Here is a 13,941-nt window from a genome sequence, read left to right as displayed (position 1 = left end):
TAGACTTGAGTGTTCATTCTCCAGGCCAACCATCCCTCGTGCTCACGTGGTGGCCGCTCCCATTGCAGTGCCGAGGTCCAAACAGAAACGTGGTTGAGAGCGTCAGTGAGGCCGGCAAGGGCTTGTCCGGTGGTTCTGAGGCTGCCCCTCCGCTCAGCCAAGCCACCAGCTCCCTTCTTTGCCGGGGAACTTGGGAACCCCCTGCTGTGCTCGGAGGTGGAGCCGCTGAGGGCTCCCCCCAGCCAGCCCTGCTCATCTCCCTCACTTCACCTTCCTGCAGCGAGAACACGGCCCCTTCCCTGCCCCACAGATTTCTTGCCGATCGTGTTGGGAAATGAACACGGACTAAGAGAGGTCGTTTATATGCTTCCGTTGGTCATGACCCTTGGGCTTTAGTGCTGAAAGCCCTTCTCAGGTGGCAGCGATTTTGCTGCAGGAGAAAGGACTTCACACAAGCCCTCGGGCTGTTTTAACTTGGAGGTTGTTTAATGTTGTTGCATCGCCAATGGCTTGAAAGAGATCGTATTTCACACTGCGCTCTTTTTTAAAAAATTTTTTAAAAATTTATTTCAAAGAAAGAAAGGTAGAGGAGAGATAGAAACATCAATGATGAGACAGAATCACTGATGGGCTGCCTCCTGCACGCTCTACACTGGGGATGGAGCCCACAACCAGGCATGTGCCCTGACGGAATCTAACGATGACCTCCTGGTTCATAGGCAACCTGGTTCAATACTCAACCACTGAGCCACGCCGACAGGGCCACGCTTTTCTTTTCTTTTTTTTTTTAATTTATATATATATATATATATATATTTGATTTCAGAGCGGAAGGAGAGAAAGAGAAGAAACATCAATGATGAGAGTGAATCATTGATTGGCTGCCTCCTACACGCCCTCCACTGGGGATTGAGCCTGCAACATGGGCATGTGCCCTTGACCAGAATCGAACCCAGGACCTTTCAGTCCTCAGGCCCATGCTCTATCCACTGAGCTAACCACTGGGGCATGCTTTGCTTCGTTATTACCGTGTAAGGAGATAAAGGAAGATCCAGAGATCAGGCACACCTGGAGTGCCAGACACATCAGGCCTAGAATCTAGGTGGGGTTTCATCACAGCAATTCGTTGGTCATCAATTCTGTAGATTTAACAGCCAGCAATGCCAGAGCCCCAGCGAAGATCAACAGGAAGGAGAGAGGCGAGCAGGAGGCCCACGCCTCTGACAGGACGTCATTCCTGCAAAGACAGAAGCTAGAGGAAAGAAGGCCAAAGTGGCCGAATGCCTGTGGGCTAAATGGGTATTGGATCAATGGAGGGATGGGATCCTAATGTGCTAACTCAGAATTTTGCTTTGAATAGAAAGGGTTGAAACCACAGGATATGAGAGCATACAGACTGGAAGACAGAGCTGGGAGGACAAGAGAGGAGGTTCTCTGTAAGGAAGCAGGGGCTGCTGTAGAGCCCACTTGCTCCTGGGGGGCATGCCTGCACCTCCTCAGGGGTCCCGAGGCCCCCTGGCTCCGAAAGGCCCTGAGGGGTGAGCTGGGAGCCGGCGCCTGTGCTGGGCAGGACGCTAACCCTGCTGTCCCTTTCGGTTTCCGTCCTATTGGAGCCTCTGCTAGCAGGGGAGAGAAAAAACGAACACCAGTATTGTTGACCCGAGTGATTTCCTTGTTCGGAAAAACTCCCTAAGGTAGGAGTGTTTGGGGGTGGGGGTGTGCAGGGAAGGAAGATAGGATGGAGGAGCCAGCCTGAGGCCCTGGGCTTCAGCACTTCTGGTCCAGGACTCTCGGCACCGGCTTGCTGGCCGGTTTGCTCCCACACATGGCCATGCAGCTGCAGCTTCTGGATTCTCACCCCGGCTTCCTCTTGCAGTGTCCTGCTGGGTCGGAGCCTTGGGGGCTTACACTGAGATCAAGAAAGTGGCCGAGGAACAGGTCACTCTGCCCTGTCACCATCAGCTGGGGCTTCAAGAAAAAGGCGCCCTGGACATCGAGTGGCTGCTCACGGACAGCACAGGGAGCCAGAAGGCGGTAAGTCAGCCGCGAGGGCCCCGCCTCCCCTCCCCCCCTGCTCCGCCCTCGCCTCTCCTCAGCCCTCCCGTGTTTCTCATTGGGCCACAAAGGGCTGGAATTGCTTTTTGCCTTTTTTTTAAATCCTCACTCGAGGATATGTTTTTGACTAATTTTTAGAAAGAGAGGAAGGGAGAGAAGCATCGATCAGTTGCCTCCCGGATGTGCCCCCACCGGGGACCCAACATGAAACCTGGGTTGTGCCTTGACCGGGCGTGGAACTTGCAACCTCTGGGTGCACTGGCCGATGCTCCACACGACCGAGCCCCAGATGGGGCTGGAACGGCTTCCTTTATCCGGCTGGAGATCGAAGGCTCTAGATGGGAAACTACAAACCAGAGAGGGTATTCGGGTCGTGAGGATGAGATTCTGTGTTCTTGGGGGAAGCAGGAGCTGCTGGGAAGCCCTCTGTCCCCTGCCCACCCAGGGAGCCTGCGCCATCCTGTCCTTCCGAAGCAGGGACCAAAGGCAGTGGCTCCTTCTCCGGTCTAGAGGCGGGACTCGGCCTGTGGGCGGGGCCTGCTCCGCCTCCTCTGCAGCCATGACTGGCACCCTGTGCGATGGGGTAATGCGGTAAACATAGGGCACAGGCGCAAGTGCGGGGCACGCAGGCCATGGTGAACGTGAGCAACTGCCAGCAGAAGGAGCAATGCCAACGCCGCAGCCGGAAACCCAAGGAGCTGGCCGGGTCTCCTGGCAGGCGCTGGGCCGTCCGGGCGCGGGGTGGGGCTGGGGTGGAGGGGTGGGGGGGAGGGGGTGTGGGGGGCAGACTCCTAGCCCTGTGAGCAGAGCTCTCCGGCGCCTGTTCCCGACGCCTGGGCTGGCCTTCACCGGGGCTGAGAATAGGTAACCTCTGTTTTACCCTCCCTGCCCTGACACATCCGGCCACGGGACCTCCCTCCGCCTCGTTTCCCAGCGTAACTATCCTCCTCCCTTTACCCACTGACTTACTGTTTTAAAATATATTTGTATTGATTTCAGAGAGGAAGGGAAAGGGAGAAAGAGATAGAAACATCAGTGATGAGAGGGTTGTGGATCGGCTGCCTCCTGCACGCCCCACACTGGGGATGGAGCCCAAAATCCAGGCATGTGACCTGACCGGGAATCAAACTGTGACCTGGTTCATGGGTCAGTGCTCAACCACTGAGCCACACCGGCCGGACTGTTTTAATTTTTTGTTGTTGTTGAAAGTTTAGCGATTTAAAAAAATTTCTACAATCTAGGAAAGCTGGCCAGATGTTCCTTCTTCTACAGAACTTTGCTATTTCGCTTCTAAAAAGCGAAACGTTGTCATTTCCTCTCTACTGTCTACTTTTTTGTTATAAGGTGGTTTTTACGAGCAGAAGCTAAGGTTTTCACTGAAAACAAATTACAGGATCCCTGTTGGGGTTTAACCTGCTGAATGGGCTGCCCACATCGCCGTGGTATCTTGATCCTGTTTGTCATTTTGTTCGGTCATCACCCCACTCTCTGTTCTCTGTAGAGCAAGGTCACCTTAACCTGAACCCGTCTATCCCAACAACCTTAACCTGAGCCCATCTCTTCCAACAACCTTAACCCGAGCCCGTCTATCCCAACACCTTAACCCGAGCCTGTCAATCCCAACACCTTAACCGGAACCTGTCAATCCCAACACCTTAACCTGAGCCTGTCAATCCCAACACCTTAACCTGAGCCTGTCAATCCCAACACCTTAACCCGAACCTGTCAATCCCAACACCTTAACCTGAGCCTGTCTATCCCAACACCTTAACCTGAGCCTGTCAATCCCAACAACCTTAACCCGAGCTCGTCTATCCCAACACCTTAACCCGAGCCCGTCTCTTCCAACAACCTTAACCCGAGCCTGTCTCTTCCAACAACCTTGACCCAAACCCGTCTATCCCAACAACCTTAACCCAAGCCCGTCTATCCCAACAACCTTAACTGGAGCCTGTCTATCCCAACACCTTAACCCGAGCCTGTGTATCCCAACAACCTTGACCCCAGCCCGTCTATCCCAACAACCTTAACCCGAGCCTGTCTATCCCAACAACCTTGACCCGAGCCTGTCTATCCCAACACCTTAACCTGAGCCCGTCTATCCCAACAACCTTGACCCGAGCCTGTCTATCCCAACACCTTAACCCGAGCCCGTCTATCCCAACAACCTTGACCCGAGCCTGTCTTTCCCAACAACCTTAACCCGAGCCTGTCTATCCCAACAACCTTGACCCGAGCCTGTCTATCCCAACAACCTTAACCGGAGCCCGTCTCTTCCAACAACCTTAACCTGAGCCCGTCTCTTCCAACAACCTTAACCCAAGCCTGTCTATCCCAACACCTTAACCCGAGCCTGTGTATTCCAACAACCTTAACCTGAGCCTGTGTATTCCAACAATGCCTTAGTCAGCCCCGCTTCCCAGTGAGCTAAATGAGAGCACAGTCTCCTCTAATAAAAATCCAAGACTGACTCCACTTATCCAACTTTCACCCAAATGTTTTTATTAAACTGCAAAAACAGAGTGGCTTGGTTATGTGGCCAAGTGAGCCTCGGGGTCAGGAAGCCATTGGTGATGAAAGAAGCCACTGCCACGCTTCTGGCGTCACCCTGAGAGCAGGCTCAGCTCGCACTCATCTCCAGTCGCATTCTACAGGGAAGTGGTCATTATCCAGCCATGCCATTGCACAGCTTTGTTTCTGTTTGAAGTTTTTTATTGTGCGTACAGAGAGCTAGCTCCTGCGGAAAGGTAGATGTCTTGAATGACCATTCATGGACGTTCGCTTAGTCCACCTCCGACAAGCCTGCGTCCTTCGCGTACTGACCGAAACACTGGCCGCACAGATTGAGGCCGGATTTCCGGGTCAGACCGGCGGCTTGAGCAGAAGGCAAGAATGAGAACCCTGGCCGAATTTTCTCAGCTGGCCCCAGGAGAGGTGCTGGCGACCCATCCTGCTCTCTGAAGCCACGAGGCGAAAGGCCAGACAGCACAGTTTATTCTGCACTTGCCCGTGTGCCCTGCGAGGCCCTGGGGTGCAGGAGTGAGGGAGACATCGGAATCCCTAGCTCCTTGGAGGGTACTGGGACGTGGCACCAGTAATTAGAAACATACATACATGTTTACGAGAGCACGGTAGGTGTCGGCTACATGCCAGGCACAAGCCGTTTAGCACATAGGACGTAATTCAGCAACGCTCGTGGGACTGGTAGTCCCATTTACACACCAGGAGCTGAAGCATGAGCCCACAGGGAGAACGGTGCGTAAGGCCGCCTGCTTTGCATTTTGAAACTAGGCACTCTGACGTCAGTACCACCAGCTCTACTGCCTTCTTAAATACTTTGAAATGATACCATGTGCTATGTAGGAAATAAGGAGAAATTATTCCAGACAGAACTAATTATGCAAAGACCCTGATGCTGAAAAAAGCTTGGAACTACTGGAAGTTCTAAAAGATTAAAAATCAATTTAGTATGAACCAATGTTACCTCAATTAAAAAAAAAACTATTTTAAAAATCTACGTAGTTAAATTTAATAGATATGGACTCCTGCTGTACAGGCACCCTCTCTTCAGGAGCTCCGTGAAGAAGTAAATGTCAGGATTGAGACAGGAAGGCCATTCTAGATGGATGCAAGGAGGACCCACTGGCCAAGAGTAGTTGGAGGAGGGGAGAGGGCAGCAAGTGCTTTGTGTAAGACGGTACCTCTGATAAAAATTTAAAAAGCACCGCTGGGTGCTGGTGGAAGGCAGGGCCTGAGGAGCTCATGGGTCGTAGACACGGGGCCTGGGATCCTGGGGACCACGAGCAGCGGTGTGAGCACAACACAAGCCGTGAGCCTGCAGAAGGCGCAGGACCAGAACAGGGAGGCGTGTGTGCATGCGAGGGAGCTTACACGTCTCCTGGGATGTCGTGGAGTTTTCGAAGGATTTTAAGAGTGAAGGGACATATGCATTTTGCTAGTAAAGCAACCACTCTGGCACCGTGCAGCACGCTGGGTTAAGCGGGGCTCGAGTAGAAGCCATATCAGGTAAACAGTTTCCGGCTAGACGAGGCCAAACCTACAGTCATGGATGTTGTGCTGTAAAGAAGGGGTTAATCAGAATGTAGTGTGTAAAGTGGCCAAACTTGTCAGTTGCCAGGGAGGTGGGGAGAAGAGTGAGGGTGACTGAGAAGAAAAGGGCTGGAGTGGGTGTGGTGCTGAACGCAGGCTCACCAGGGCTTGGACCCAAGGCCAGGCTGCGTTTTGATCTGGGCAGCGTGCTTCCATCCCGTGCGTGTAGGACGCACAGATACGCAGGGAGCATGTGGGGGTGGTCCGCAGGCTCGGGGATAGTAGAATTTCAGCCTCGATGGGATGACATTAGACTCTGGAGCTTTCCTTCCGGTTCTAGGGATGGAAACAGTAGAATTTCCAAAGGCAGCGAGACCGCCTCCCCCAGGTCGGTCAGGGACACACGGGAGAAACCTTTCCCCTGTTTTTCAGTTGGAGAAATTAGGACAAAGGGTTCCCATCCCTGTGCCAAGCCTCTTGGCCACACCTTCACCCTCCCTCCTCTCCCTTTAGATCAGCAAGAAACATCCTGATCCAAACGGAGAGGGGATGGTATCTGCCATTCAAGGCAGTTTCCCATTTGCTATGCGGGCCTGGGACCACGGCCGGCCGTGCAGAGCCGCTGCCCAGAAGCTGAGCTGAGCCATCTGTTCCCAGAAACCCTGGCGAACAGCCCGCCTCCTCTCGCTGAAAGGGCATCTGGAGCAGGTCCACCCGCGATGCCATCAGACAAGCAGCCGCCGCAGCTGTAACGCATGCATTTAACTTTACGTTTGTTTGCTGAAGAGGTACCCTGTGCTCATGTTCTCCTATTACACCCTGACCCGTGGCTTTGTCTCAGCACCGCATTTCCTAGAACTAAAAACAAAATAGGCAAGCGAGAGACACACAAGCACCTGAGATTCAGTGTATGTCTGGAAAAAACGGAGCCAAATTGCAATCTGTGTCAGAAGTGTATGTGAAATTCACATTAAATAAGGGCTACGATTATTTTGGAGTCGTATAACCTCTGCTTTCCAGAGATGTGGACCGCGTACATGCGATTCTCTCCTTTTTCTTCACTAAATGTGAGGACGGGGGGGGGGGGGAGAAAGGGGAGAGAGCAGTCACCAGGGAAGGCTCTAGAGCAGCCGTGGGCAAACTACGGCCCGCGGGCTGGATCCGGCCCATTTGAAATGAATAAAACTAAAAAAAAAAAAAGACCGTACCCTTTTATGTAATGATGTTTACTTTGAATTTATATTAGTTCACACAAACACTCCATCCATGCTTTTGTTGCCGGCCCTCCGGTCCAGTTTAAGAACCCATTGTGGCCCTCAAGTCAAAAAGTTTGCCCACCCCTGCTCTAGAGTCTAGACTCAGAAGGGAACTCGGCTTTATCTTGAGGCCTGTGTAGGTGTTGTTTAAGCAAAAATGAAAAAAAAAGGTGGGGGGGGACATTTCAGAAGGACAAGACAGCAGGACCCAAGACAAAGACACATCAGAGGACGTCACCCAGAATCTAGAAACATTGGGTTCAGGGACTGGCCTCTTCAGAAATATGGGGGCCGGGGGGGGGTGTTCAGGCTGCACGCCGGCTGTAGGTGTCACCTCAGAGGCCAGGCTTTGTTCCACACTGTGCACACGATGGGCAGCAGCAGCTCTTAGCCAGGGAAGGTTTACTGTACAAATGTGTGGGGTGTTAACATTCGTGGGGCCCTGGTTTGAACAATGTTGGAAACCTTAGGAGCCTTCTGACTGCGGAATCAGAGTAATAAAAGCGACTGTGAGCCCGTTGGTGTGGCTCCGTAGATTGAGCATTGACTCGTGGACCAAGAGGCCCTGGGCTCCATTCCCGGTCAGGGCACATGCCCGTGTTATGGGATCAATCCAGGGTGGCATGCAGGAGGCAGCCGATCAATATGTCTCTCTCCTCGATGTTCCTCTCTCCCTTCCTCTCTGAAATCAATAAAATATATATATTTCTTTTAAAAAGCAATTGCGTCCTAGACAGCTTGGCTCAGTAGGTAGAGCGCTGGCCCTGCCCAGGTTCGATCAGGTCAAGGGCACCTACCCTGGTTGCAGGCTCCTCCCCGGCGGGGCCCTGGTCAGGGTGCGTGCAGGAGGCAACCAGTCGATGTGTTTTTCTCACATCAATGTTTCCCTCTGTCTTTCCCTCTCTCTTCCACTCTCCCTAAAATCAATGGAAAAATATCCTCGGGTGAGGATTAACAAAAAACAAACAACAAACGATCGTGAGTGCTTACTGTCTCGTTTCCAAAAAGTCCCATGAGGTAGCTTATGCCTGTCTTAGAATTAGGACCTGAAGCTGAGGAAGGTCAGTTGGCTGACCCGCTGCGCGGCTGAGTGGAGGACCCCATTGAATGTAGCCTGTTAGGCCTCCCAGCAGCCCTCAGTCACTGCTGGTGCAGCTTTTTTCCACATTAGGGCCCTGTAGTGCAGCGGTTCTCAACCTGTGGGTCACGACCCCTTTGGCGGTCGAACGACCCTTTCACAGGGGTCGCCTAAGACCATCCTGCATATCAGATATTTACGTTACGATTCATAACAGTAGCAACATTACAGTTATGAAGTAGCAACGAAAATAATTTTATGATTGGGTCACAGCATGAGGAACTGTATTTTAAGGGCCAGAAGGTTGAGAACCACTGCTGTAGTGGATCCTAAGTGACAGGTGTTTTGCTTTAACGTGGACTAGAAAATCTCGGAGCGTATGGCACATACACTATTCCATGAAACGTACGCCTCAGTTACATATGAGTGTGCTATGAGTGCGCTGGTTCATGGAGGAAAAATTTATTTTCATCTCTATTGTTGAAAGTATTACATATGCCCCTCCTTTTCCCCAGTGACCCCTTCTATCCCGCCCCCACTCCCTGAAAAATGTATTTCTTAATGTGAGTCTCTTCAAAAATTTTGAAAGCTCCTACTGTAATATAATTTTTAAAAAACTATTGCCCAGCCGGCCGCTGTTGAGCGTCAATCTATGAACCAGGAGGTCATGGTTCGATTACCGGTCGGGGCACAACCCATCCCTATTGAGGGGCATGCAGGAGGCAGTGGATCCAAGATTCTCTCTCATCATTGATGTTTCTATCTCTCCCTTCCTCTCTGAAATCAATAAAAAATATATTTTAAAAAATTATTGACTGATTGTTAGAGAAGAAAGGAGAAACATTAACTTGTTCCACTTATTGATATGTTCATTGGTTGACTCTTGTATGTGCCCTGACCAGGGAGCGACCCACAGCATTGCTGTACTGGGATGTGATACTCAACCAACTGCGCTCCCCTCTGATGCCTAAAGCAGCTGCAGTGGGAGGGCACTCCCTGTCCCGGGGCACCCACACCTTCCCCCCAGGTGCAGTACCTTTACCTTCCTCTCTCCTGAGCTCCAAGGCCCTTCTTTAGCCTCTGTAACATTCTTTTTTTCTTTTAATACGTTTTTATTGATTTTAGAGAGCGAGGGAGAGAGAGAGGGAGAGAGAAACATCCATCGGGTTGCCTCCTGTATGCACCCTTGACCTGGACTGAACCTGAAACCTGGGTGTGTGTCCTGACCGGAACCCATCCCTCGACCTTTCAGTGCACCAGACACCACTCAACCAACTGAACCACAGCGGCCAGGCCAGTAATTTTCTAAGTAAACTTTCTCTTATACAAAATAAGTAAATAAAGCTCAGCTGGTGTGGCTTAGTGGTTGAGCGTCAACTATGAACCAGGTCAGGGTTCAATTCCCGGTCAGGGATCATGCCCAGGTTATGGGCTCGATCCCCAGTGGAGGGCATGCAGGAGGCAGTCGATCAATGATTCTCTCTCATCATTGATGTTTCTGTCTCTCTCTCGCTTCCTCTCTGAAGTCAATAAAAATATATTTTAAATTGTATTTAATGAGTAAATAATAAGTAAATCAGCTGGAGTTCACACCTACTAAGGCTCTCTAACGTCCAATGTAGACAAAGGTATTTCCTGATGTTAGTCCAACTCTCAGAATTAATAAAAAGAGATCTCCCAGACCGAAAAGGGCCACCACCCTCCCACAGCCCACAAAACCTCAAAGCTCCTAGGAATTCCTCACTCACTCTACATTCAGCATCTCTCATTTTTTATGGGAAGCACAGACTGACTTCCTTCGAGTGAGTGCTCACCCACAAGGTGCAGGGACATGAGAAAGAGAGAAATAGCGTTAAGTTCCAAGTGGTCCGAGCTCACTTATTCTACCTTCAAACACCAGTCCCCACGCTCAGTCTAGGAGAGAAAGCAAAGCTTCCAGTTTCTCCTGTGGCTGATGTGTTTCATCCTCTCCCCATTGTCCCACCAGTTTGGCAATTCTATGGCCTCTTCTTCCAACTCCCCCTCCTCCCCCGCCCCCCCCCGCCCCCCCCCTCCCGCACCACCCTCCCCACCACACACACAAGAAACTTACCGTCCTGCGGAGTGCAAAAGGCGTAAAGGTGTGGGGACAAGAATGCCCTGCACACATTTTAAACAAGCGCCCAATGGGAGGAGGCTGGGACCCTGGCTAGGGCCCTAAGAAATGACTCCGATATGGTGCTGGCCACAGCCTTGCCCACCAGCTTGGTTGTGTGTTAAAGGGATAAAAATAGAATAGAAACCTGTCCCTGGCCCAGCACCTCTCCCAGGCACGCCCAGTTTCACTGGGCCACACAGTCTTTAATTAGTGAGTCCAGAAGGCCCCCCATCCTGCCCCACTCTTGCAGGATTAAACTCCGGGGCCCAGTTTCAGATTAAGATGAAGGCACTCTACAGATATTTATTAAACAAAGGAATGGCCTTTAATCGAAGCCATTTATTGGAGAGACTCACTTCCTGAATCTCCTGAGTCTTGTCTTTAACTTTTCACTGGATCCTGCACCTTCTTTTCCTTCTTGAATGTAAGGAGTTAATATTTGTGAAGTATTTAGAACAGAGCCTAGCGCCAAATGAACATCACACCCATGTTGGTTAGAGAAAAAAGTCCTAACTGAGCGTATAGATTGTTGTTTCTATGTCTACTGGTAATTCACATTCCTAAGCCCAGAGCCAAGCACTGTGCCTGGTCCCTGAACGGCCACTGGGCGAAGGAACAAGGCCCTTTCAGATTTCATCCTGTGAAGTCGGTAGGATAAGAATTATTATACTGCCCTGGCCGGTTTGCTCAGTGAATAGAGCATCAGCCTGTGGACTTAAGGGTCTCAGGTTCGATTCCGGTCAAGGGCACATGCCCAGGTTGTGGGCTCAATCCCCACCCAGTAGGGGACGTACAGGAGGCAGCTGATCAATGATTCTCTCTCATCACTGATGTTTCTATCTCCCCCTCTCTCTTCCTCTCTGAAATCAATAATAAAAATATATACATATATATGAATGATTATACTACTAATTTTCTTATAACATATGAGCAGAAGTTGGCTTTAATTCATTCAAAAAAAAAAAAAAAAGACGTGTGATCTAACCCTTTTAGATTTTAAAAGGCGGAGGCCCTTGCCCCATCTGATTTCAGAGCCAGGATCTGAACCCGAGGTTCCTACAGCCACTCCCCTTCCTTTTCCCGCCCTCCCCCACAACTGGCAGCTTCCATGGAAAAGAACACAGACGTTGGAGGCAAGTCTGTCTGGGGGTCCACACTGGACCCTGGGCTGACACTGTCCACTTCCCGTACCTTCCAAAGTAGCCCAGCACAGACCACACTCAGGAGCAGCCCGGTGCACTGGGGAGCCCTGAGGGCGAATTTTCAGGTGGGGTTGAGGGCGAGACTCTCTGTTGATCTGAGAGGAGGGGAGTTAGGTCTCTGGAAGGCTGGTCCCCGCCCCCACCCTTCCGCCCTCCTCCCTCTTCCTCCTCCCTCCCCTGTGGTTTCAAGTTTCTGCCAGGCCCAGGCTCTGAGCCGAGAGCAGTAGGAAGGGGCTGCCCTTGGAGGTAAGGCTGGAAGCGTGAACAGAGGCTGGGCTTGAACGTTCAACTACAGATCCCAGACGACAGTCCTTTATTTGACTCTGGGGTTGGTGGTACGTCTCTCTGAGTCCTGTCCATGCAAGAACGTCCAAACCTGCAGAGAATTTTAATAAACATTTATCTGAGCCCGGCCAGTGTGCTCAGTGGTTGAGCATCAACCCCTGAACCAAGAGGTTGCTGGACTCTTGGTCAGAGCACACAGAAACCATGGGCAGGGCTCGCTTTAGGCAAAGATAAACCTTTTACCACGAAGTTCTATGTGGGCTCCATCCCTGGTGGGGGGCGTGCAGGAGGCAGCGGATCGATCATGTTTCTCTCATTGGTATTTCTCTCTCTCCCTCTCCCTTCCTCTCTCTCTGAAAATCAATAAAGGATAAAAAATTTTTATTTTATTTTATTTGAGCCCCAAAGAGGATACATCTAGAAGCAAGATCTCAACAGACTGAGATAATGCTTCAGAGAATAACAGTTTGGGGTTTTTTTGTGTTTGAAATTAAAGGGGGCGGGCGCCCTCCCTCCGCTGCCTTTCCGGTCCCCTCCTCCCGCCCCCCGCCCCCCACCCGCCCCTTTCTTTACCTTCTTTCTCCAAAGTTCCAAGGCCCTCTTTAGTCTCTGTAACTTGCTTCCTGAGCTATTTCCTTTACCTTCGTGACTTTCTAAATAAACGTTCCCTTGTGGAAAAAGAAAAGAAGGGAGGAAGGAAGATTACAGGAAGGTGGGAGAAGCAAGGCGGGGTCAGATTACGGGATGGTTCAGATGACTGCTCTCTAGAGGGCGGTTTTGCTTATTTCAAAGGTGTGTTAACCTAGATGCACAGAAGCCACCGCCAGGCCTTGCTTACGGCAAAGTAAACCTTTTACTACAATGTTCTATGCCTGGGGGGAGACTCCCCACCATGCCCTGCCCAGCTAGGAATTAAGATCAGCTCACCCTGCGGGTCACTTTCCACAGAGCCCCTTTCCCGCCCACAGTTCCCCTCTGTCTCGTTGTCCTGGGTTGGACGCCCTCACTTTCCCCTCTGTCTTCTTGGCCTCTATTTCATGCCCTCCGTCATTTTATCAGGTTTCCTGGCTTTAAATGCTGCCTACATGCTTGCTCCCAGAAGCATATTTCCAGCACAGGTCTCACCCCTGAACATCGTAGATATCTGTTTGGGGATCTAACCAATATCTCAAATGTAGTAAGTCCAAATCAAACGGATCCCCTCCCCACCCCACGCACTGTGCCCCCAAACCTGCTCTGCCCAGTTTTCCCTCTTTGTTGGTGGCAGTTCTCTCCTTTCTGGTTCATGCCAAAATCTGGGAGTAGTCCTTGACTCCCCTCTTTTTCTCATAACCACAATATACATTTAAATGAAGTGGTCAGTTACATGGCCGGTGGTGCTCAGTGGATAGAGCATTGGCCTGTGGACTGAAGGGTCCCAGGTTCGATTCTGGTCAAGGGCACATGCCTGGGGGTGCAGGAGGCAGCCAATCAGTGATTCTCTCTCATCATTGATGTTTCTTTTCCCTTCCTCTCTGAAATCAATAACAATATATATTTTAAATAAATAAATAGTCAGTTACCCTGCCAGTGTGGCTCAGTGATTGAGCGTCGACCTAAGAACCAGGAGGTCACAGTTGGATTCCAGATCAGGGCTCATGCCAAGTGTGGGGTGTGCAGGAGGCAGCTGAACAATGATTCTCTCTCATCATTGATGTCCATCTCTCTCTCCCTCTCCCTCTCTGAAATCACTAAAATATCCTGAATGAGGTGGTTAGTCTATTGAAAAGTCCATTTGGTTTGTCTTCAAAATACATTCAGAACCTGATCACTTCGCATTCCCACCGCTGCCATCCTGGAGGCCGTGCGGCTCCTGCCTGAATCTGGTTTTCCTATTTC

General features: G+C 50.9%; 1 protein-coding gene across 1 annotated transcript in view; it reads left to right on the top strand.

Moving 5' to 3' along the window:
- CLMP (CXADR like cell adhesion molecule) overlaps positions 1-13,941 on the top strand; it is a 98,049-nt gene that overhangs the window by 69,610 nt on the left and 14,498 nt on the right. The window contains exon 2 of the mRNA XM_081113350.1: positions 1,877-2,034. Coding sequence (XP_080969476.1) covers positions 1,877-2,034 — 158 coding nt within the window. The remainder of the gene's footprint in view (positions 1-1,876; positions 2,035-13,941) is intronic.

The sequence above is a fragment of the Myotis nattereri genome, assembly GCF_964212035.1.
Source record: "Myotis nattereri genome assembly, chromosome: 19".
NCBI classification, from domain to species: domain Eukaryota; kingdom Metazoa; phylum Chordata; class Mammalia; order Chiroptera; family Vespertilionidae; genus Myotis; species Myotis nattereri.
The sequence above is the reverse complement of the archived record's forward strand: the minus strand, read 5'-3'. Positions and strand labels throughout refer to the sequence as shown.